The 22,762-nt window shown below is 40.5% G+C and overlaps 1 protein-coding gene across 3 annotated transcripts in view; it reads right to left on the reverse strand.

Annotated features, from left to right (window-relative positions):
• Positions 1-14,052: 14,052 nt before the first annotated feature.
• CUNH21orf58 (chromosome unknown C21orf58 homolog) overlaps positions 14,053-22,762 on the reverse strand; it is a 37,854-nt gene continuing 29,144 nt past the window's right edge. The window contains exons 9-11 of one of the 3 annotated variants that reach the window (XM_089680878.1): positions 19,014-19,255; positions 18,783-18,841; positions 14,053-14,586 (exon numbers count right to left, since the gene is read on the reverse strand). In XM_089680878.1, coding sequence (XP_089537004.1) covers positions 18,793-18,841; positions 19,014-19,255 — 291 coding nt within the window. In that variant the 3' untranslated portion in view covers positions 14,053-14,586; positions 18,783-18,792. Of the gene's footprint in view, positions 14,587-18,782; positions 18,847-19,013; positions 19,256-22,762 lie in introns of all 3 variants that reach the window. The other 2 variants (XM_089680879.1, XM_089680880.1) reach the window with 2 other exon arrangements.

Consider the following 22,762-nt stretch of genomic DNA (forward strand, 5'->3'; position numbering starts at 1 on the left):
GGTAATCTGTAAAGGTTTTTAAAGTGTTGGCTATGGATATAAAAAATGTATGAACGTTGTCGCCATTGCATGGGCTTGCGCAATAATAAAGCATGCCATATTTGGTATCTATTTACTCGGCATAACATCATCTTTTATAGCTTACCAAACAATTGAGCAATGTATAGTGTAAAAGTGTATTTTTCTGAAAAATTTGCATTTGAAAAACTGCTGCGCAAAATTGCAACACCCACCATTTTATTTTCTAGGGCCTCTGCTTTAGAAAAATATACATGTTTGGGGGTTCAATGTATTTTTCTAACAAAAAATACTGATTTATTTTTTTTCATGTAAACAAAAAGTGTCATAAAAAGCCTTGGTCTTCAAAAGTCTAGAAGAGTAGGTAATGTGTGGCATAAGCTTCTAATGTTGGGCATAAAATGCCAGGACAGTTCAAATACCTCCAAATGAAACCATTTTTGAAAAGTAGACATGCCAAGGTATTTGCTGAGGGGCTTGTTTTTTTTACACAAAGTTGTCACTTTGCCTTGGTATATGCCTTGGTAACACATTCTGCTACCTCTCTAGAGTATATGGATACCATATGTGAGAAACTTTTTTGGCAATCTAGCCATGTACAGGACCCCAAAATCCGAGGACTACCTTTCGGTTTTTAAAGGGCATTATTTTCTCATTACACTTTCCAACTACCTATCACAGTTTTGGAGGCCCTAAAATGCCAGGATAGTACAAAACACCCCCCAAATTACCCCTTTTTGGAAAGTAGACACTTCAAGGTATTTGCTAAGAGGCATGGTGAGTATTTTGCAGATCTCATTTGTTGCTGCAAGAAAAAAAAATGTATTATTTCTTTTCTTTACTTTTCAAAACCTTGTGACAAAAATGAGACCTGCAAAATACTCACCATGCCTCTTTTAAAATTCTTTGGGGTGTCTACATTCCAAAAAGGGGTCATTTGTGGGGGGATTGTGTTATCCTGGAATTCCAGAATCTCTGAAACTGTGATAGGTAGTGAGGAAGTGAAATGAGGAATTTACGCACCATCAGGCTTTCAAAAGGGTCATTGGATTTCAGGCTCCTGTATGTGGCTAGGCTCCCAAAAAGTCTCATACGTGTGGTATTCCCATACTCCGCAGAAATAGCAGAATATTTTTTGGGGTGTAATTCCAAATATACCCACGGTATGTGTGAGCAATATACCATTTAAATTACAATTGTGTAAAAATAAATAAATAAATAAAAAAATTGTGTCATTTTCCAAAAACTTTTGAAAAAAAAAAACATCTTCCATGGACTCAACATGCCTTTCAGCAGATAGCTTATGGTGCCTACTTTCCGAAAAGGGGTCATTTGGGGGTGTTTGTACTGTCCTGGTATTTTAGCACCTCAAGAAATGTGATAGGCAGTCAGAAAGTAAAAGCTGTGTAAATTCCAGTATCTAAACCATAGTTTGTAGATGCTATAACTTCCACTCAAACCAATTAATATGCAGTTATTGGGATTTTTTTTTTACCAAAGACATGTAGCAAAATACATTTTGGCCTAAATGTATAACGAAATTTGAGTTTATTTGATATCTTTTTATGACTGAAATGAGAATATATAGGGTTTTTTTCAAATTGTTCGGTCTTTTTTCATTTATAGCGCAAAAAAAAACAACCCAGAGGTGATCATTTTCCTCCCAGCACCGATGGCATCACTGATGTTGTCAGCTGGTAGCTAAGTGGCTCCTCTGATTCCTGGAACGGCCTGAGAGAGCGTGCCGTCGCTACTGCGCATGTGCCCGGGCCAGCCGACATACACTCGATGTGCGCCTCTCTCTGCTCTGGAAAGGGAAGGGGGAGGATGTGTAGACATGGTTGGTATGAGGACACTTTTCACAGGTGTGGCCTCCTTTGTCAGATTTCCCTTCACTTCCTTGTCCCAAAGCCAAAACAGGAAGTAAAAGTGTAGGAATTCCTGGTTGTTACAAGAACTAGTGTCCTCCATTGAAAGATTTCCCCTCTATTTCTGTTCTGGTGACAACCCAAATTTTGTCAGGTTGCTCAGGCTGGATACTTGCCCAGTAACTGGTGTCCTATTGGTGGATATTTGTGTCCTCCATCATTTCTATATCCTCACCAATGACAAGATGGAGGTGCCAACATGGAAATAAAAGAAACCCCACTCATATACAATGTTTAAGAATGATTATCCACTTGCCTTCTGGAGGATTTAGCCCCCTTTCTGAGCAGGCCATTTTTTGTGTTTTGGCGCTGCGTTACTTTGACAATTGTGCAGTCATACAACGCTGCACTGAAATGAAATTTACGAACTTTTGCTATTAAACATGTCCAGTAAACAAATGTTAAAAATCAAATTTCATCATAAATTTAGGCCAAAATGTATTCTGCGACATGTCTTTGTTAAAAAAAAATCACAATATGTGTAAATTAATTGGTTTCCGTGAAAGTTATAGCGTTTGCAAATGGCGGTATATATACTGGAATTTTTCATTTTTTTTACTAGTAATAGCGGCGATCAGCGACTTATAGCGGGACTGCGGCGGGTATTCTGACACTGGGAGAACTGACTTTGTGTCACTGACATCCCCAGTGACACCAATACAGTGATCAGTGCTAATAAAAAGCACTGACACTGTACTAATGACACTGGGCAGGAAGGGGTTAACATGTGGGGCGATCAAACTGTGCGCTGTTCTGCACTGTAAGCACACGACAGGAACTGACAGGGGAGAGATCTGTATTGTTTACATACAGGTCTCTCCCCTGTTGGAGATACTCGGCGATCACCGGGTGTCGGTGAGTAATCACCGGCCAGGACCTGGTGATTGACAGCCGAGGCCACGAATGGCAACACAGGTAGGGTGTGCGCGCCCCCTACCTGGAACTGCAAAATCACATATATATATATATATATATATTTTGCGCACCCGTACCGCCCTGTAGCAGTATTTCTGCTATAGGGCGGCGTAGAACTGGTTAATATACAGTGTATATCAATGAAAGGGACAGTGTGCATATCTATAAAACAATGATAGGAAAACCAAACATAAATATTCCTACTGCCAAAGCAAATATATCAGTAGACTGTCAGGGTTGAGTATGACCCACCCCATATCAATTGACCTGTCTTCCATCTGATCTCAGGGCTGATAAATGACACACTTTCTGACCAATACTGCCAGTTAACAAAACCTCTGTTTTTCTTTTAAATCTTTTTGTAATTCTTCTTAGCTGGTCTGATGATTTACCAACCCCTACCACAAGGCACAGCCAGGCAGGTGCAGCTTCATAACTTTCTTTGTGACCCGCCCACTTATTAAATATGATAGGTCATCATCACACCACTGAAAATACTTGTTGCCGGCTTCTTGGCTCACGGATTTGTAGAAAGTATTACAGCCAGTGGGTAGGGAGGAGTACCAGGAAACCAGCATTTTTATACGAAGGCCAACAATAGTCGTCCCTGTGTCCCTGTCATGTCGGGTATATTTATTGTCCCTAGCACTGGAGTTTTAAACTTTTCTCTCTATAATTTGATGTTGTATAAAGTAAAATATATGAAATGTAGGTGAAGGTGCTAATTTTGATTCTTCTTTTTTTATTACAGATGTATGCAGTCCTTACCACAGACACAGCTCACATGGCAGCCCTGCCCCAGTGAGCGAGATCAAATGTGATGTTCTTATTGTGACTCCACCAGAATGTGAAGTCCACATTGCGATTCCACCAAAAAGTGATGTTCACATTGCGACTCCACCAGAATGTGACGTTCACATTGCGACTCCACCAGAATGTGACGTTCACATTGCGACTCCACCAGAATATGACGTTCACATTGCGACTCCACCAGAATGTGACGTTCACATTGTGACTCCACCAGAATGTGACATCCACGTTGAGACTCCACCAGAGTGTGACGTCCACGTTGAGACTCCACAAGAGTGTGACGTCCACGTTGAGACTCCACCAGAGTGTGAGGTCCACGTTGAGACTCCACCAGAGTGTGACGTCCACGTGGAGACTCCACCAGAGTGTGACGTCCATGTTGAGACTCCACCAGAGTGTGACGTCCACATTGAGACTCCACCAGAATGCGACATTCACATTGCGACTCCACCAGAATGTGACGTTCACATTGCGACTCCACCAGAATTTGACATTCACATTGCGAGTCCACCAGAATGTGAGGCTTACATTGCAACTCCACCAGACTGTGATGATTACATTGCGACTCCACCAGAATGTGATGTTCAAATTGAGACTCCACCAAAATGCCAGGGGAACATCTCCAGTGAAGTTGAAGGCAAGGTTACAAGAAAGGATAGGCAGATACTGGTGGTAGGGGACTCAATGATTAGAAGGACAGAGAGGGTAATCTGTCATAAAGACCCTGGTTCCCGAACAGTATGCTGTTTACCGGGCGCTTGAGTTGGGGACATTGTAGATCGGATGGACAGATTGCTGGATGGGGCTGGGCAGGACCCAGCTGTTATGGTACATATTGGTACCAATGACAAAGTTAGAGGAAGATGGAGAGTCCTGCAAAATGAATTCAGGAACTTAGAAGCTATATTGAAGAGAAGGACCTCCAAGGCAGTTTTTTCAGAAATACTGCCTATACCTGGAGCCACACAGAAGAGGCAGCAGGAGATTAGGGAGCTTAACAAGTGGCTGAAGAACTGGTGCAGGGAGGATGGGTTTGGATTCCTGGAGAACTGGGTTGACTTTTCGGTCAGTTTCTGGCTCTACAGCAGGGATGGACTGCACCTAAATGGAAAGGGAGCAGCTGTGCTGGGAGAGAGGATGGCCAGGACGTTGGAAGAAATTTTAAATCCACAAGAATGTGATGTTCACATTGAGACTCTCCTAGAGTGTGACGTCCACATTGAGACGCCACCAGAGTGTGATGTCCACGTTGAGACTCCACTGGAGTGTGACGTCCACATTGAGACTCCACCGGAGTGTGATGTCCACGTTGAGACTCCACCGGAGTGTGACGTCCACTTTGAGACTCCACCGGAGTGTGAAGTCCACATTGAGACTCCACCGGAGTGTGACGTCCACGTTGAGACTCCACCACAGTGTGATGTCCACGTTGAGACTCCACCGGAGTGTGATGTCCACGTTGAAACTCCACCGGAGTGTGACGTCCACGTTGAGACTCCACCAGAGTGTGACGTCCACGTTGAGACTCCACCAGAGTGTGATGTCCTTGTTGAGACTCCACCAGAGTTTGACATTCCACCATGAGACTCCACCAGATTGTGACATTCCACCAGATTGTGACATTCACAGTAAGACTCCATCAGGGTGGGACATTCCACCAGAGTGTGACGTTCACAGTGAGACTCAATCAGAGTGTGTCATTCCAGCAGAGTGTGACGTTCATAGTGAGACTCCACCAGAAAGTGACATCCACATTGAGACTCCACCAAAATGTGAAGTCAACACTGAGACTTCACCAAAATGTGAAGTCCACATTGAGACTCCCTCCACTGAGGTGCCATCAGCTCCCCCTGCAGAAAAACATCCAAAAATCCCAGGCAAAAGAAAAGGAAAAAGAAATAGAAAAAGAAACAAACCAGAACAAGGCAAAAGAAGAACAAAACAAAACATACAAAAAATAGACAGTTCAGATAGGTAGGAAGGTTACTTTTACCTTACTGATTTGTGTGTGAATGATGTGCAGAGCGTTAATCTACAAATGTATGGAGAGGAATCTGCAGCTCCGTCTGTTCCCATAGTGCAGTAGGATGAATAGACTCATATTTTGGGAGCAGTGTACCAGTAATATAATCTTAGAGTTCTTCAATGTCAATGCAGATATCTAAATGGCCGGCTTAGTAGACATGTCTACATTTGTCTCTTCATTATCAGTTTTGAGTCAAAGGATCTCCGAGTCAATTCATCACCACTGGAGCCTTGTCTATGTCATCACTTTATTATAGAATTTCCATGGGCACCCAAGAGAGCAATACCACCAGCTCTCATCACCAACAGGAGTGCCATAAAAAGTGTCTTTTCTCCAGGCGTGCGTTGGACCGGCTGTAAGGGGAGGTTGGAGGCCGGTAGACTTTTCTCTTTTATGCAGGTGTGCGTTGGACCGGCTGTAAGGGGAGGTTGGAGGCCGGGAGAACTTTCACTTTTCTGCAGGCGTGCGTTGGACCGGCTGTGAGGGGAGGTTGGAGGCCGGTAGACTTTTATCTTTTATGCAGGTGTGCGTTGGACCGGCTGTGAGGGGAGGTTGGAGGCCGGGAGAACTTTCACTTTTCTGCAGGTGTGCATTTGACCGGCTGTGAGGGTAGGTTGGAGGCCGGTAGACTTTTAACCTTTATGCAGGTGTGCGTTGGACCGGCTGTGAGGGGAGGTTGGAGGCCGGGAGACTTTTCTCTTTTCTGCAGGCGTGCGTTGGACCGGCTGTGAGGGGAGGTTGAAGGCCGGGAGACTTTTCTCTTTTCTGAAAGCGTGCGTTGGACCAGCTGTGAGGGGAGGTTGGAGGCCGGGAGTCTTTTCTCTTTTCTGCAGGCATGCGTTGGACTGGCTGTTAAGGGAGTTTGGAGGCCATCAATGACAAGTATGTGCTTACCAAACACTTTTGACCTGCTACCCAGAGAAGTCAAAAAGAACATATGTATATCATCATGTTAGTCCATTAGCGCAACAGATACAGTTGTGTTCAAAATAATAGCAGTCAGACATCACTAACCTGATCAATCACTGTTTTTGGTAGAAATGATATTTCTACATGGCAAATAATTTACTAGCAGGTGTAGTAGAGTAATAGAAATCCAACAGACCCAACAGTCATGACATGCATGCTGCTGATTCTGTGTAATTGAATCACTAATTGAAAGGGGCATGTTCAAAATAATAGCAGTGTGGAGTTCTATTAGTGAGGTCATTCATTCTTTGAAAAACAGGTGGCAATTATTGCCCTTATTTAAGGAAGAAAGGCAGCAAATGTTGTACATGCTGGTTACAGTGCATTTCTCTCTAAAATTCTGAGGAAAATGGGTCATTCTAGACATTGTTCAGAAAAACAGCGTACCTTGATTAAAAAGTTGATTGGAGAGGGGAAAACATTTAAAAAAGTACAGAAAATGATAGGCTGCTCAGCTAAAATGATCGCAAATGCTTTAAAATGGCAACCTAAACTTGAAAGACGTGGAAGAAAGCGAAAAACTACCATTCGATGGATAGAAGAATAGCCAAAATGGCAAGGACTCAGCCAACAATCAGCTCCAGGAAGATCAAAGAAGGTCTAAAGTTACCTGTGAGTACTGTTACAATTAGAAGATGCCTATGTGAAGCCAAGCTATCTGCAAGAAGCCCCCGCAACGTCCCACTGTTGAAAAAAAGACATGTGCTGAAGAGGTTACAATATGCCAAAGAGCACATTGACCGGCCTACAGAGAAATGGCGCAACATTTTGTGGACTGATGAAAGTAAGATTGTTCTTTTTGGGTCTAGTGGCCGGAGACAGTTTGTCAGACGACCCCCAAACACTGAATTCAAGCCACAGTACACTGTGAAGACAGTGAAGCATGGTTGCGCAAGCATCATGATATGGGGATGTTTCTCATACTACGGCATTGGGCCTATTTATCGCATACCAGGGATCATGGATCAGTTTGAATACAACAGAATACTTGAAGAGGTCATGTTGCCTTATGCTGAAGAGGAATTGCCCTTGAAATGGGTGTTCCAACAAGACAACAACCCCAAACACACCAGTAAACGTGCAACATCCAGACCAACAAGATTGACGTTACGGAGTGGCCAGCCCAATCCCCGGATCTTAATCCAATAGAAAACTTGTGGGGTGACATCAAAAATGCAGTTTCTGAGGCAAAACCAAGAAACAGAGAAGAACTGTGGAATGTAGTCCAATCATCCTGGGCTGGAATACCTGTTCACAGGTGCCAGAAGTTGGTTGACTCCATGCAACACAGATGTACAGCAGTTCTCAGAAACAGTGCTTATACAACTAAATATTAATTAAGTGATTGAAAGGAAAGGAAAATCTTCAAACATTTTTCAGTTTATATAGTGAATGTTTGAGTTTGTAAAGAATACAAACACTGCTATTTTTTTGAACAGTCTAATATTCACTTTTCTTTAAATTTTATAGAGGAACAACTCAAATTTGATATATTTTTCTTCATGTTTTGATTTGGAATAGAATGTGTAGTGTTCCCAATGCATTTGTGTGTATGGAAATAAAAGCTATTAGAAGGATTTTGAGCTTTTTTCACTTTTTTCAACACACTGCTATTATTTTGAACACAACTGTACATTTTTGTTATTCTTGAACTGTGATGTATATGGTATTCTTGCTGCTCTTAAACACTTTATACTTCTTTTTATCTTTGTATATTCACATAAGCGCAGTATTTAAGATTTTTGTATTTTTCTCTTTTACACACGTCGGGCCTGTAGACTTCTCTCTTTTCTGTAGGAGGGTGGTGGACCGGCTGTGAGGGGAGGTTGGAGGGTTTTTTTGAGGCTGGTGTTGTACTGGCTTTAAGAGGATTTTGGAGGCTGGTGGGTTTTTTTTTTAAGCATGTTTTGGACTGACAATAATTGAAGGTGATTTCAAATATGATTGCAAATATATGCAACCAAAACCTTTGTTTTTTTTGTTTTTTAACTAGTGACTGCACTGTGCAGAGTGGCCTTGATGTGGCAGTGCGGCTTCACATATATTTGCAAGTGTATCCAACATAAATCAAACACAAACTGTTCAAACATTTTGTTTTGCTGACTGGCTGGTTAGTGTTCTGGAGGATTCTGTGTATTGTGATGTACTATGAACTGCCATGATTAGACACCAAATCACACTTTTGTGCGTTATTGCAATGCATGTCCACACATGTTATACATGCATTAGTGTGCTGTAGTGCCATTCCTTGTCAATGATACCCCAGCACATTGACCCAAAGCACTTCTAACACATATGCGTTGCAGTGCACCCCACCACACATCAACGCACTGCCATGCATTGTGGTGCACTGTGTTAGAAGAATTGGTGCATATCAGATTTGTTTGTCTTTTCTGAACACAATGCAACACAATGGACAGCTGTAGCATTATATATTATTCTTTTGTGGCTTCTGTTTAGTGATCGATCTCTACTGCAAAACTGATTAACCGCTTGCCGACCACCTCACTGCCCAACCCTGAATTTGGGTTGAAACAGCAAATTTAACTACTCCCCTTGATTTTTTTTTTTTGAGCCGCTTTTCACAGAAGATCTGTATGGACTGATTGTGGACCAAAGCAATTTATATACTGACCAGTACAAATTTGTACTTTACCAGACAATTCGAATGGAAATGTATCACAGTTTCTAAGTTTACCATTTTTTGGAGCTAACCCTCAACATGGGCATCACAAAAAAATTAATTACAGTCATATTGGTCCTCAGACCCAATTCATCATATGCCCATGTTCCCTGCTGCAATGGCCAGGCGTAGATATGAGAATATAATGCGATTTATGCATTACAACAACAATACACTCTATCGTCCTTTGGGTAATAGTGAATATGATTGGCTCCGCAAACTTCGGCCCCTCGTAAATCACTTTAACCAGAAATTTGCAGATTGCCGCCTTGTATTCAAACAGTGTCTCCCCAGCAAGCATGCCAGATCTGGGGTCAAAATGGGCAACAGGTTATACATTTAAGTTTTGTATTTACAAGGGAAAAGATAGTCATGTGGAGCCCCCCAAATGCCCAGACTACATAAGGAGCAGTGGCAAGATAGCATGGGACTTGGTTTCACCCTTGTTTCAAAAGGGGTACCACTTGTACATGGACAGCTAGTATGCAAGCGTACTACTTTTTAGATACTTATACGATTTTGGAATTGGGTCATTTGGTACTCTACAACCTAATCGCAGGGGCTCCCCTCAGTGGCTTGTAAGCTCCTGACTTATAAAGGAGGGGCTCCCCTCAACGGCTTGTAAGCTCCCGACTTAGAATGCAGATCAGTGGGTCTCCAATTATTCACGGTCGGGACCCACCGAACGTCGGAGCAAGTGACAGGAGAGAGATCTGTGTGGGTATGTGCTGGTTTTTGTTTACCTGAAAAGTAGGGAGACAAAAACGATCACATCCCTTAGTAAAACAGCACATATTGCACACATTGCAAATAATTAGGCACACATTTAACCCTTTGATTGTTCCAGATGTTAACCCCTTCCTGCCTGGTGTCATTAGTACAGTGTCAGTGCATTTTATCAGCACTGATCGCTGTATTAGTGTCACTGGTGATGTCAGAGTCAGTTAGCATGCGTTAGAATGACCACCGTACTATCACAGTCTCACTATAAGTTGCTGATCACTGCCATTACCAGTAAAGAAAAAATTCCAGTATACATACTGTCATATGCAGATGCTATAACTTTCATGCAAACTAATTAACATACACTTTTTAGGGTTTTTTTTAATAAAAGACGTAGCAGAATACATTTTGGCCTAAATTTATGTAGAAATTTTATTTTTTTATTGGATCTGTTTTATAGCAAAAAGTAAAAAATATTCCCAGTGGTGATCAAATACCACCAAGACAAAGCTCTATTTGTGTGAAAAAAAACAATAAAAATGACTAAAAAAATGATTGTCAGATATTATTTTAATACTATTTAAAATATGGAAAATGAGCTTTGAAATTACTTTAAATTCTAAATTTCATATGATATTTTAGTAATTGGGTTTACCTTGGGGTTTACTTTAAATTTAGATATTTTTAGTGTACCCATCAAACCTATTTTGGATCTGCATTTAAGCTTCTGACAACACCCCACTTTGGCCACAAGTGGTGAAGCCATTCATAAAGGAAAATTTGTACCATTGCTTTCTCAAGCTGCTCATATGAGAGATATCAATTAAACATTAACAAGCAAGTGACCTTGGGTTACTACAGTTGAATTATTCCTTTTTTTACAATACTTTGTGAGTGCAGAGATAAACAAGTGCTGTACTTTGTGTACTGTTGAATGCTTACACAATAATGCAAAAAAGTGTGTTATGTTCGGTTAAAGATGGACCTTCTGTGATAAGTTTGTAGGCAACATATCTAGAAAATAACCAATATATGACCAGTTTCACACAAAAATTATATCTCAGTTTCAGTTGGGTTTCGTTTGGATGAATATTAATTAGCATGGCTTTGCCTTTTTTGATTCCACCCCACCCTCAAGACCATGACACATTTTACACAGCTTTTCTCAACCTTTTCAACAAAGAGGAACCCTTGAAATAAATTTCCAGGCTCAGGGATCCCCTGCTAAAAATATTATATCTCCTATCCTATCTGTTAAAAAAATTTTTATTATATCAACAACTCATGTTACATCAGTGTGAGGATCAGTGGGAAGAATTACCCCCTTACAGATAGCTAAAAAGATCAATGGTGTCAGTGGGAACTTATTTGAGAGTCAAAAATTGCTCATTGCTCAAGGAACCACTTGCAACCTCTGGAGGAACCCTAGGGTTCCATGGAACCCTTGTTGAAAAACCCTGATCTAATGGCTTCCACTGTTGGGTAAACATATTAGGGGGTCCCCCTGCGCTGTTATGCAAGTCTAAGTTAAGCAAGAGCAGCTGGCATCCAGCTGGTTCAATCAATCTCTTGATGGGAATAAAACCAATACTACCTGTATAGGTTCCACTGAACCTCTTATCTTTTACACTGTATAGCACTTGTGTTTCACCGAATCAGATCCAATCAGATCTCACATTATATTTACTGTATAAATGTTATGGTATGACTAATATCAATAGTATCAATATTCCACTGTTCGGTGCCACGGTGGTCCCTGTAATATATGAGAAGCAGGTATGTGGCTGAACTTGGCAGCAACTATGCAAAACTGAAATATCAGTCTTGGGTGGCATGGACTTTTTTCTTCTGGACTTCTTTGTTGTTTTGAAATGAACACTGGTCGTTTTAATAAAGCTGGCAACTTTAGCTGTGTAACGTCACGTCACGTTTTTCAGCATTTATTAGCGTTTTTCTATTAGCATTTAGCAGTTTTTTCCACGTTTGCATTTTTTAGGCATTTTTTGGGGTTAAAAAAGTCCGTAAATGGTGGTTTGCTGCGATTTAACACATTTTTCCGTGTTAGAGCATTTTTACAGCTAAAAAACTCCTCTATAAACCCACTAGTTCTGGGTTTTTTTCCAGTCAAAAAACGCCCCTGCCAAAAAACATTGATTACAGTCTATGTGTGTATGGACACATAGGATAACATGCTGGGGAGTTTACTGGCTGTAGAAAAAAACTTAAAAAGCCCAAAACAGCAGCTGTAAAAATATCCAGTGTGCATGAGGACCTAGTGGTGACCTTCAGATACTAGGAGCAGCACTATATTGTCCGTCACTACACAGTAGCATTTTTTTTTGCTTAGGTATGATGTATCCATTTAATTCATTCACCAGTTTTTGAATCCCTGGAAGTCCACAGTTAAAATTCAGGTCATCTAAAACATATATTCTTAGAAAACATAGGGCTTGATTTACTAAAGACAAATAGACTGTGCACTTTTCAAATGCAGTTGTACTCTGCAAGGGCATTTGCTCCAGCTTAGTAAACGAAGGGAAGAGCTGTTGACTTCCATCATCCAATAATGTACAAACAAAAATGCTGTTTTTAATTTTCCTTCCAGGTGATTGGATATTCTTTGCAAAGTGAAGCTTTGCCTCTGTTAGAAATTCTGTATATAGCCCTACAGAACAGATGCACAGTCCACAGTGTTTTTCTGCATCACTGCAACAAGGAAACAGGAAACGTTATTCAGATAAAACATAGAGTATACCATAGATGCAGCTACAAACCTATAAATACTGCCATCAACTGGTTGAAGACTTTATCTCTACTGAATATTGATGCAGTTGTTACACAAAATATATGAACACTGTATTCCAACATCCTCCTTTACTAAATCAGTCTAAAGCTGGACTTAACCTCCCTGGAGGTATTCCCAAGTGTGGCTCGGGGTAAAGTTTCAGCACCACAAGCGGTAACCCCGAGCTGCAGCGTTGCTCCGGGATCCCTTGGTCACTTACCTTGTCCTTCGCTCCCGCGATGTCCCCCCTGCAGCGTCCCCGGCAATGTCCTCTGGCCGATGCCGGCATCCGTCTTCCGGGTTCCGTTCCCTGCGACGTCAGGACGTACGGGGAAGTAACCGGCGGGAAATGTAAACATTTTAAAAAGTGACATTCACTAATACACTAAAATCACATAGTAAAACATTACTGTATCAAACCATTTCACATACATTTTGTCCCTAGTGCTTTGTCCTGTGCCCTGCCTGCATTTTTACTGTTCTTTCTGCTTGGAAACTGAGAAACATCCATGGCATCCAAAAAGCGTCCCTTTAGGTCAAAAGACCAGCTAAAGAACAGCGATAGTAAATTAGAACTACTTGCAGAATTGATTGATAATGATTCGTGGGGAAATTCGTCATCAGACACTGAAAACGATTTTGCAACTAAGATCAGTGATGTGCGAACTTGGCGCTATATTTCAAATTTCAGTGTTTTTGGTTTGATTACATTATTGAATTAAATTTATTATTATATTATTATTTTTATGATGATTTATTAAATTATAATTTATGAATTTGTGTTTCAAATTTTATCATACCCGGGATATTTACTAGACTCTTGTTTGGACAGATTTCAGTGAGTTATTCCTAAGAATTACAGGCCTACAATAAAAAAACGACATATTTCCATGCAAAAAAAAGTACCGCTTTGAGCACAGAAATACTGACATAATCATACCGCTAGGGAGGTTAAAGGTAATGGTATCTGTAGAGGGCAGGGCTGGACACATGAGCTAAGTTATCTCATGGTGGGAGAACCAAATAATTAGGAAATTATGAAATCTATATCTTGTCATGGTGCGTTCATCTCTGAAACACCAGTCTTATTTACATCACATACTTCTCAGCTACCTAAACATTTTCTTTCATCTGATATGCTCCAGTACAGCCTCTGCAGAACATGGAAACAAACTGCCCCACACAAATATCAAAGTTGCTTTTCAAACATCTTTTTTATTTGTTTAATACACACAGTATTTTGTAAGACAAAATGCTTAAGAATCTTTGTACAGAATTAGAATTTTATAACAATAACAAATACAAATAATACAAATTGAATTTCACGTTACAAAGCTTTATCCTGTAGTATGAGTTAAGAGCTATGAAAGATCACAGGGCCTAATTTAGTGAGGTATGAAGCAAGCTGAAGGATAACCTGTGTACACATCGCAACATCCAGTCATAGGCAAGAGATGCTCTATTTTATTTAATTTCTTTGAACATGATGGATGTTCACTTGTTCACTCCTTTTCAGTGGAATTCACCTTGCTTCGCACATTGGTAAGTCAAGCCCACAGTCTACCCGTACATAGTTGGAAGGATCTCCTGAGTATAAAGTCTGGTGGCAATCATCCTGGGATTTCAGTGTGTCACGTTGCAGCCATTTTGTATGAATACGTACATCTTCAGTTGTTTTAGTTTTGGACACTATGCATAGTAATGTTTTCCTGCTACTTATGGGATATATCTGCAATGATAATAACAGATTTCCAATAATTTATGTATTTTTTGTTTAAGCAGTGGACCTCTATAAATATATGTAATATTAAATACAAATAAATCATGTGATGCCAGCAAAGATATTGGAAACCATTGTTATCAACTGACTTATGATTCAAAAGAGAGTGTCCCCTTTAATGCAAAACATTGCTACTGGAATCTGTTGGGATAAAAATATGGCCGATGCCATTATTAACTGGATTGTGAAGGTTCCATGGATTTCATTCTCATTTCTGACATGGACCAACTGTGGGCATATTAGGTATCCCAACTAGGGTTGTCACCTCATCCCTTTAAAACCAAACACATATTAATTACACAGGTTCTGGGGCTAATTTAATGCAGATAAGGCACTAAGCAATTTTAATTACCACCTTATTCAGCCACAGAACCTGTGTAATTAATATGTGTTCGGGTTTAAAGGGATGAGGTGTTAACCTTAATCCCAACACTTTACTGATTATAAAAATATATATATATATTGCGGATGATAGAGTGAAACACATAAAAGTGCAAAAACATTAGTAAATGCAAAATCTAAAAATCAAACAATATGGTAAAGTGCATCATGAATGTAAGGAGCTGAGTGAAACAGTAAAGCGCATCAAGTAAAAGCATGAAAATATCAGCTAAACAGCTCAAAAAACAAATGCCAAACAATAAAGTATATCACGGGCAGAATCTAAATACAATAATGTCCGTGGTGATCCGTGAAGTAAAGTGCAGTAGTAAATGATGTTACAATAAACATATAAAATCTGAGATATATAAATAGGATAAAACTCTACATCAGTGTCTGTGGTTAAACGTGCTATTTATATAGTCAAATATCCAGAAATGGAAGCAATTGTCTGTGAAACCATAAGGCGCAGTATAATTAAGGTGTAGAGTGGAAATGTGCTGATGATCACACAAAAGAATCCACCACCTCTCTCGGATGTACACTCACCAGAAGAAAAGTGGTAACAGGCAATCAAGCATTAAACATCTGAGAATGGACGTCAGCAAATGGTGGGTCCACCCAACGCATTTTGTGCGCATGCATGTCCTCAGGGGTACGCGTTGGGTGGAGCCGCCATTTGCTGACGTCACGCCACCGATGCCGATGGTTGGAGCGGTGGCCATCTTGGTACACTTTTTATGCCTTTTGATTTCTGTCTCCACGTGGATACTTTTTAATGTTCTAATAAATACTACACTATGTGCAACCTTATTGGCTCCCGTGGTGAGCCATTCCCTCTAGGACAAGGGCTGACTTCCAATCTGAGTGCCCAGGACGAATTTGGTCCAGTTTAACCCTTTGGCCATCTTCCATTCTCAGATGTTTAATGCTTGATTGCCTGTTACCAGTTTTCATTTGGTGAGTGTACATCCGAGAGAGGTGGTGGATTCTTTTGTGTGATCATCAGCACATTTGCCCTCTACACCTTAATTATACTGCGCCTTATGGTTTCACAGACAATTGCTTCCATTTCTGGATATTTGACTGTATAAATAGCACGTTTAACCACAGACACTGATGTAGAGTTTTATCCTATTTATATATCTCAGATTTTATATGTTTATTGTAACATCATTTACTACTGCACTTTACTTCACGGATCACCACGGACATTATTGTATTTAGATTCTGCCCGTGATGCACTTTATTGTTTGGCATTTGCTCTTTGAGCTGTTTAGCTGATATTTTCATGCTTTTACTTGATGCACTTTACTGTTTCACTCAGCTCATTACATTCATGATGCACTTTACCATATTGTTTGATTTTTAGATTTCACATTTACTAATGTTTTTTGCACTTTTATGTGTTGCATTCCGCAATTTATTTATTTATTTATTTCAGCGCTGCACTTTCTTACATGAATCTTAATGCCTAAGCACAATTTTGCAACTTTGACATGTGTTAGCAAAACTGTACATATTATCACAACTACTTTGTGCATCCAGATGGATTATACCTTTTTTTTTTCAGGACAAATTGGGCTTTCATTTGGTGGTAAATGGTAATGGATATCTCCTGATTTTTTTTTATTATCGAAGGAAAACTGGCCCAAAATATATATTTGTTTAAATTTAGCTGTATATTTCTTGCTACTACCATAACCTACCACCAAAGAACAACTCAAAATAATTTCTCCTGCTCCTGACGATTGCAACAATATAAAATATGCATATGCCAGTTGTTGGTTGTAACCGTAGTACGGCCCAGAAACTGCACATTTTGCTTTTTTTTCATCCTGCCACTAACTGGCACTGATACTAATTTAAAAATTAACGAAAAAAATCCTGACCAAAAAAAAAATCTGCCGCTGACCCTTGACCCTGACCTTGACCCAAACACTAACCCTGGCACTGAACTAGACCAAATCTTGATCTAGTCTTTTTTTTTTTTAATTATTTTTAGTTTTATATATTTATTTTTACACACACTTGTGTTTTTCTCTCTGAAAGGACAGATAGAGATACAATGTAACTCTCTCCTCCATTCAGAGAGAAAAAATACGGGGGCAGGCTTCACAATGAATGATCACTGTGATAGCTAATCAGAGGCATCACAGCAATCAGGTGACACGGAATCAGGAGTTCCGAGTCCCGATCATTAGAACGGGACCCAGGGCTTTCAGTGAGACCCCGGTCTCTTTGCTAGGAATGCGCTGTACGGTGCGCTCCCAGCACAAAGACAGGTACGTAAATTAGCGGCCCCACGGAAAAAAGCCCAGTCCAGCGGAGCTGCTTGTTTGCGTATGCTCAGCGTGAAGGGGTAATGAAAAAGGAGACGCATGAGGGAGGAAATGAGTTCAGTTGTAAAAAGACTGAGTTTGAGAAAGCGTGACATTCATACTGATATGTCAGTTAGTGAATTAGTGGTGCATGAGGAGGCCGAAGGGGTGTGCTAAGGAACAGAAAGATAAATTTGGGTATCATTAGCACAGAGAAATAGGAAACCATATGGCAGCACAGTGGCTAAATGGGTAGCACTCCCGCCTGGTAACACTAGGATCGTTGGTTCGAATCCCAGCCATGGCACCTCCTGCCTGGAGTTTGCATGTTCTCCCTGTGCCTGTGTGGGTTTCCTCCAGGTACACCAGTTTCCTCCCACACTCCAAAGACATGCTGGTAGGTTGGATCCTGTCTAAATTGGCCCTACTATGTGTATATATGAATGTGAGTTAGGGACCTTAGATTGTACACCCCTTGAGGGTTAGGGACTGATGTCAAAGGAACAATATATATGTAAAAAGACAGCGATATATAAGTACCTGAAATAAATAAATAAAATGGTAGGCTACCACCCAAACCAAGGAAGAGGTGCAGCACAGTGGCTTAGTGGTTAACATGTCTGCCTTGCAGTAAATGGGTCATGGGTTCAATTCCCAACCATGGCACCTCCTACATGGAGTTTGCATGTTCTCCATGTGCTTGCATGGGTTTCTTCCAGGTACTCCAGTTTCCTCCCACACTCCAAAGATGTTCTAGTAGGTGAATTGATTCCTGTCCAAATTGGCCCTAGTATGTGTATGTATGAATGTGAGTTAAGGACCTTAGATGGTATGCCCCTTGAGGGTTAGGGACTGATGTGAATGTACAACATATATGTAAAGTGCTGTGTAAATTGATGGCACTATATAAGTACCTGAAATAAATAAAGAGGTGTACTGTAGGTAGAGAATAGGAAGAGTCTGAGGACATGGCTTTGGGAGACCCCTACAGAAAAAGGAAGGAGAGATAGATTTATGTTTATCAATTTTGCCATATCTTTTTAGATCAGTTTTTGCAACTTGTCATTGGTTTTCTGTACACTGTACACGTATGTAGACTGTTCATATGTGATACAAAAGAGCTGCTGGAAACACTCTAACCTGATTGTATCTGTAAAGACACTCAGAAAAGATGCATGCAACTGATATTGAAAGCAAGTGTTTTTTATTATAGGTTTTATTCAGATCTAGCAAAACATGCTAGATAACTGGATTGGGAAATACCTAAAAATACATATAATTTGAAAATATATAAAATAACATATACTGAAATCCAGGTATCTGTATCATACATTAGCCTTTATCATTATGATCTATAAGAGAGGACCTAGATCTGAATCATCTGAGAGGTGTTCATTTTAATTAGAAGATCTAAAGATGATTTACTTCCTTTCTAACACTGACCTTATCCACCTTAGGGTCTTATAGTATGCTCGGCACTCTGGGAGTGATTCCATCCATTCCTACACTTGAAAAAGGAAATGTTGTGAGCGGATATATGAGGCACTTGAGAAAACTAAATACTAGGTGGCATTAATATGAGATGGGTGACTTTAACTTAAGTTAGCTATTTTACGCATTTCATTGAACTTGCTCCTGGTACAGCTGAATGTTTGTTTTGTGTAGATAACTTACATGTTCATTGCTGGTAGTGTCGTAGTTGGGCCAGTAACATGATGCACTGCATGAGGAACTCCACCCATTTGCCCAATGGTGTTTGAAGGCATCATCTGAGACCACATTGGATAGCCAATTGGTGGCTGTAGTGTTGGTGGAGCTGCAGGAAGGCCAGGAGGTGTATAGTGGTGATGATGATGTACTGAGGTGGGACGAACCTTCTCCGCTCTAAGCACTACAGGGTTGACATAATTAGCATCCTAAAATGAAAACATACAATGGGCTTTTAGAGTCAAAGTAAAATAGAAAGCATATAAGAAGTCACTTTATAAGGGCTTTTTCACACTGGTGTGCTTTTGCTGCACTAAAACTTTCCTTTCCAGTGCGATAAATACACATGAAAGTTATTACCCTTTAAATCCATTGTAACTTTTCACATCAGTGCGCTGTGTTTGCATTGCATTTAGAAAAGTCCTGCATGCTGCACTTTTCAAAATCACACCAAAACACCTCTTCCAATATAATTCAATGGGAATGCATCAAAAACACATGAAAACCACACCCAAGATGCATTGTTGGTGAGTTTTTTTAGTCACTTGTCAAAGTTTCACAGGTGCATGCTGGGAGTCAGGAAAGCAGAAGATGCACCAAAAACACAATTTTAATGAAAACTCGTTCAAAGGCGCATACCCGGGTTTTTAAGTGCAACAGTGTGAAAGGGCCCTAACTGAATCAATACAGATTAGAGTATGGAAACCAAGACACAAATGTATTTTATTTGGTCTGTTTAATACCGTATACCATAAAGTGTTTTGCTTGATATCTGCTTGATATGTGGAAAACAGTACCTGTCGATCTAGCCAGAAATATTGTCAGCCGATAACTTCCTCTGCTCTCTACCTGTACTGCATTCTTATCTGTTACATTTCCAATTATCTATGAGGACTGCAAACCCCGCTGATCTTTATATGGAGGAAAGGAAAGGAGAAAGTTTCTGTAGTCCTGTCCTGTTTCTGTTGCCCTGGTATAGTACAGTGAGGGTGTTTTGTGACCCTAGGAAAGGACATGTTCTACTGGCAGAATCACCAATAAAAGCTTAAAAAAAGAAAACAATGCAACAACCATAGAGTATCTAAGGACCGCTAAGCTGCAATATAGTAAATATTTGTTTTATGGTTTAAATATGCATTAACTGTGTTTCAATTAGTGAAATGTTTCACGGGTGAGAAGATGGGATGACTCTCTTCTCCAGATAGAATGCAAGGTGCAAACAGGCATCAGGAAATTTTAGATTGACTGAACATTGTTTTTTTGAGGACACTATAGATTTAAACTCAAAAAGGTACAGGGGTTAGACAAATAATGGAAACACTACATGATTTGCTGGCATGAAAGTGATGACGTGTTTCACATTGAAAGCGGAAGTGATGTAAAATTCTTTTGCTTCTGCTGTGTGATGAGACACCTAGCTAGCAGGTAGGAAGCCTCATTTTCATTTACAGCATGCTAGCAATATGAAGTCATGTAAGAGCTTACTACGCTTCAAAGAGGGCAAATTGTTGGTACCCGCTTAGCTGGTGCTTCTGCGACTGAAGTTGTCAATTTATTTGCCATGTTACTAGGTACAAATAAGTCTGATAAGCATAAGCGCAACCGACATGGTCAACTGACCGAAAAAGACAAAAGGACATTGTGCAGGATTGTGACCCAGAATAAGAAAACGGTTGCTACAAAAGTGACTGCAGAGCTCTATCTCAGTCCTGAGAAGACTAAGGTTACAATGAGCTAGAACTAAGTTTACTTACACTCGCACCTATACTACAGCCCAAACAATTTACAGGTCCACTGAATGCAATGGGAACTAAATTTACCTATCCTAGCACCTAACTAGGAGGGTGCTACAGGTATTTACCCTTTCCTGGAAGAAATGTTATTTTGAGTTCCCAGGTACAGCATTTTCTTCAGGAAATGCACATATTTCAGATGGCTAAAGTGGATGTAGCACCATCCTAGATAGGTGCAGGATTAGTTCGATTTAGTGCTGGCTGTGTTCAGTGGAGCTGTGTGTAATTATTGGTTAGGTAAATTTAGCTTGCCTCACTGTATACAATGTGCCTGCAATTGATGCTAAATCTGTTCAGTGTTCTTCCCTGCTGCCAGTCTGATAGCTCCCTCTGCTTTTCAGAAAGCTGTGAGAACTTTCTGGATAATAGTTGTGGATTTATACAGACGACATTATAAATATTTATACAGTCCTGGCCAATCCCAGGGAGCTGGGCCCTGATGGTATGCTGGGTAACTATATATTCCTGAAGAGCTTAGCTTAACCCCTTTGCACCGGTGCCTCCTGGCCCTTTAAGAGTTTCAGAAGCGGAGGCGGGGCGGGGGTTTTAGGGTCATGTGACTGCCATGATTCACGGTCACGGCAGTCACATAATCGGAAACAGTCCCAATCGCAAGTCATGGACATATGTGCTGGGAGCGCGCAGGGCACACGCTCTCAGCACATATGTATTTTCAAATGGTACGCAAATATGCGCCTGCTCGGCATCAAGGCCCAGACGCCAAGAGGCCGCATATTTATGTTCACTCGGTGTCTAAGGGTTAATCAGTTCTCTGGGACTCTGCTCTTGTTGCTCTAAAGAAAGAAGCCTGTGTGCTTTTCACAGTTTTACTACAAGCCAAGTCCACAGTTGCTATATGCTTCAGCCTTACAAAACGGAATTCACTGTCCCCAAGTTGTACATAGTTTCTGTTTTTGGAGTATCTCACTCAAATCCCTCAACCCTACCCAAGTTCTCCGAAACTAAAAACAACAAAAACAACACCCCTAGACTGGTTATTGAGGAAAAGAGTGACTGTGTTCATATGCTTGGCTGCGGGGCAACCCACTGTGAAAGAACCTGGGCAGATTTCCAGCGTCTCCTACGGGAGTAAGCGCTACATGAAATTTAAATTTAAAATGGAATTCCAGTCAAACACTAACTAAACCTAAACCTACTCCCATGCCCATTTAACCACTTGTCCTCCAGAGGATTTAACCTCCCCCCTTCCTGACCAGGCCATTTCTTGTAATTCGGCGCTGTGTTACTTTAACTGACAAGTGCGCGGTCATGCAATGCTGCACCCAAATGAAATTTACGTCCTTTTTTTTCCACGAATAGAGGTTTCTTTCTGTAGTATTTGATCGCCTCTGCTTTTTTTATGTTTTTACACTATAAAAAAAACCTACAACTTTTAAGAAAAAAAACAATATTTTTGACTTTCTACTATTAAATATGTCCAGTAAAAAAATGTAAAAAATCAAATTTCATCATAAATTTAGGCTAAAAGGTATTCTGCTACATGTCTGCTAAAAAAAATTCCAATACATGTAAATTAATTGGTTTATGTGAAAGTTATAGCGTTTACAAATGGCGGTATAGATACTAGAATTGTTTTTTTTGTTTTTCTTTTACTAGTAATGGCGGCGATCAGCGACTTATATCGGGACTGTCCCCACCGGCGGACCTGGCTCCTCCCCCCTGCTGAGTGCCCCCAATAGCAAGCCTCTTGCTATGGGGGCACTGCAGCAGGCTTGCTCCTGTGACCCCCGCTCTTATGTACATCGCTGGATCGAGATGGGGCTCATGTATGTGAAGCCAAAAACTTTTTTTTACTTTTAGATAAAATGGGGAAAACTTAGAACACTTGTCTCTTTTTACCACTATCCGAGATTGCATTAAAGAGATTTCCTGTCCTGGTGACATTTTACCAGACAGGAATTG

This window comes from Staurois parvus, unplaced genomic scaffold, assembly GCF_062004578.1.
Source record: "Staurois parvus isolate SC_StPar_1 unplaced genomic scaffold, SC_StPar_1.0 ptg000251l, whole genome shotgun sequence".
NCBI classification, from domain to species: domain Eukaryota; kingdom Metazoa; phylum Chordata; class Amphibia; order Anura; family Ranidae; genus Staurois; species Staurois parvus.